At 34.6% G+C, this 2,081-nt stretch overlaps 1 protein-coding gene across 1 annotated transcript; it reads right to left on the bottom strand.

The window, feature by feature from the left end:
• Positions 1-463: 463 nt before the first annotated feature.
• On the bottom strand, positions 464-1,418 carry LOC104116679 (ethylene-responsive transcription factor 13-like). The gene has a single exon (XM_009627583.4). The coding sequence runs from the start codon at positions 1,359-1,361 to the stop codon at positions 663-665; it is 699 nt and encodes a 232-aa protein (XP_009625878.1). The 5' UTR covers positions 1,362-1,418; the 3' UTR covers positions 464-662.
• Between the last annotated feature and the right edge of the window lie 663 nt (positions 1,419-2,081).

The following is a 2,081-nucleotide window of genomic DNA, read 5'->3' as shown; positions in this document are numbered from 1 at the left end:
TAAGCCATTAATTATAAAATCTTAATTTGTTCACCATCCATTACTCCGATAATCTGATACCAATAAGCCAATAAGTTATTGATTCGATTCGCTTAACGGTTTCAGTTCGATTTTTAACCGCCCTAACTACCACAACCTCCGATCTTATACACCACCGAAAAAGACGGACTAATTTTCAAACACTATGTTCTTTTATTTTATTCAGTCAGTTGTTTTATTGTAGATTTTTTTTCAGAAAAGATGTTTCCAAATTTAGACGGAAAATTTATCGTATTACAATTTTATATAATTAAAAATAATTAGGTTAAAAAGAATGTTTACTAGAAACTTAAAATAAGAGAGGTAAGTGTAATATCTTAAACTACGAGGGAGGTCGATGTGATGGAGTGAAAGTTTAGGGACAAATTTAGACTTTTTAACTTGTCTGTTTTTTTCACTAGTCTCACTTATGATCAACATAGAAAAAATATGAAAGCTGGAGGTCTATTTGAATGAAGTGCATATACACTGATAGAACAAAACGTGATTTATCTTCCAAGCAATTTCATTATAAGAATGGCAACAAAAGAGAATGGAGAAATTAACTAAAATTTTTGTTGCCCTCATTTTTTTAGAGACTATTCTAATGTTGAACGAATGAAAGCTTCCTTCCTTTCACATAGTTAAGCTAATCTCTGTAAATTTAAGCTATGACAAAGGAATTTGGCTTTGGCTATGGAATTTATCACATCTATATTCCTTTTTCTTGGCACATTTTCTGATGATGAAGTGGATGAAGAAGAGGATGGCTCGGGTGAGCGCGTACGACTACGCCTCGCTGTTACTCTAGCCGGCTTAGGCATGTTTGAGCCAATTAAGTGGGGAAAATTGAGCCGAGCTCTCGAGCCGCGGATTTTGAAAGCGGCTTGATCGTAAGCCAACGCTGCATCCTCTGCGGTCTCGTAAGTTCCTAACCACAGCCTTGCACCTTCACCTTTCCTACTTGGGTCTCTTGTCTCCGCCGAAAACGTCCCCCACGGCCGCCGTTTCACTCCTATATACCGCGTCCAATCTCGCGGCGCGTTTTTCTCACGCACCACCGCTGGGCCCTGGGTTTGCTCCTCGGACTCGGAGCACTTCTCATGTGAAGGATTCTGATCAGTTGGTATTAATGTTTCCTCAAAGTTTTCATCCCAATTGAGGAAGCTGCAGTCGAAGCTGCTAAAACTTGAGCTAGGACTGTTAGGCAATATTTCGTTGCTTGAACTCATCGGCGAAAAAATTTCAGAAAAATCTGAATCATCAAGAAGATGTTGCTTTATCGATTCAAGGAGATGAGACTCAGAGAAAAACAAGGTTTCGTCAGCTAGATTCATTTCCATTGCCCTAATAAGGTTTTGGATGAAAATGAATATATATAGTTTCTTGCTCCTTTTATCTTTTATATTGTGGAGGATGAATGAAAAGGTTGACACCCACATCTATTTATATATGCTTTGCCCTATTGCACGCAGCACTAGATCGTATCTTCCTGTTTCTCATTAATTATGTTGTATAAGAAGGTTATCTGAGTAAAACTTTTGTGGGACTTTCAATTTGTATCGTTTTAAAAACTTTTAAATAAAAAGTTTTTAATTAAAATATAGAAATGTATTCTCTTCGGCTTAAATTATCTGTCGTGTATTTCTTTTACACGTCCCTTAAGAAATCATTAATTGGAAAGAGATTTTAACTATTTTACTCTTATTTATGTCTTAAGATGTATTCTCTTTTCATTTAATATTTAGTCTATTTATGTGCTATCTCTATTTTCAAGAACAATTACTATTAAGGGTAAAATTGAGAAGATATAATTAATTTTATCTTGAAATTCTAAAATGATAAATAATTTGAGACAACTATTTTTAAAAATTACAATAGATAATATATTTGAGACGGAAGATATATCATTCTTTTTAGAATGGAGTAGTACCGAAAGTGTATCACATAAATAAATGAAGAAATGAATAAGAGTTTGTGTGAAGTTTCCATTCTAAGTAGCTGCTTGTTATGCCTTTTAAGTTTTATTATATAAAAATGGAACGAGCACTCGTATATCCCAT

Source organism: Nicotiana tomentosiformis, chromosome 1, assembly GCF_000390325.3.
Source record: "Nicotiana tomentosiformis chromosome 1, ASM39032v3, whole genome shotgun sequence".
NCBI lineage: Eukaryota > Viridiplantae > Streptophyta > Magnoliopsida > Solanales > Solanaceae > Nicotiana > Nicotiana tomentosiformis.
This window is presented reverse-complemented; position numbering and strand designations above follow the sequence as displayed.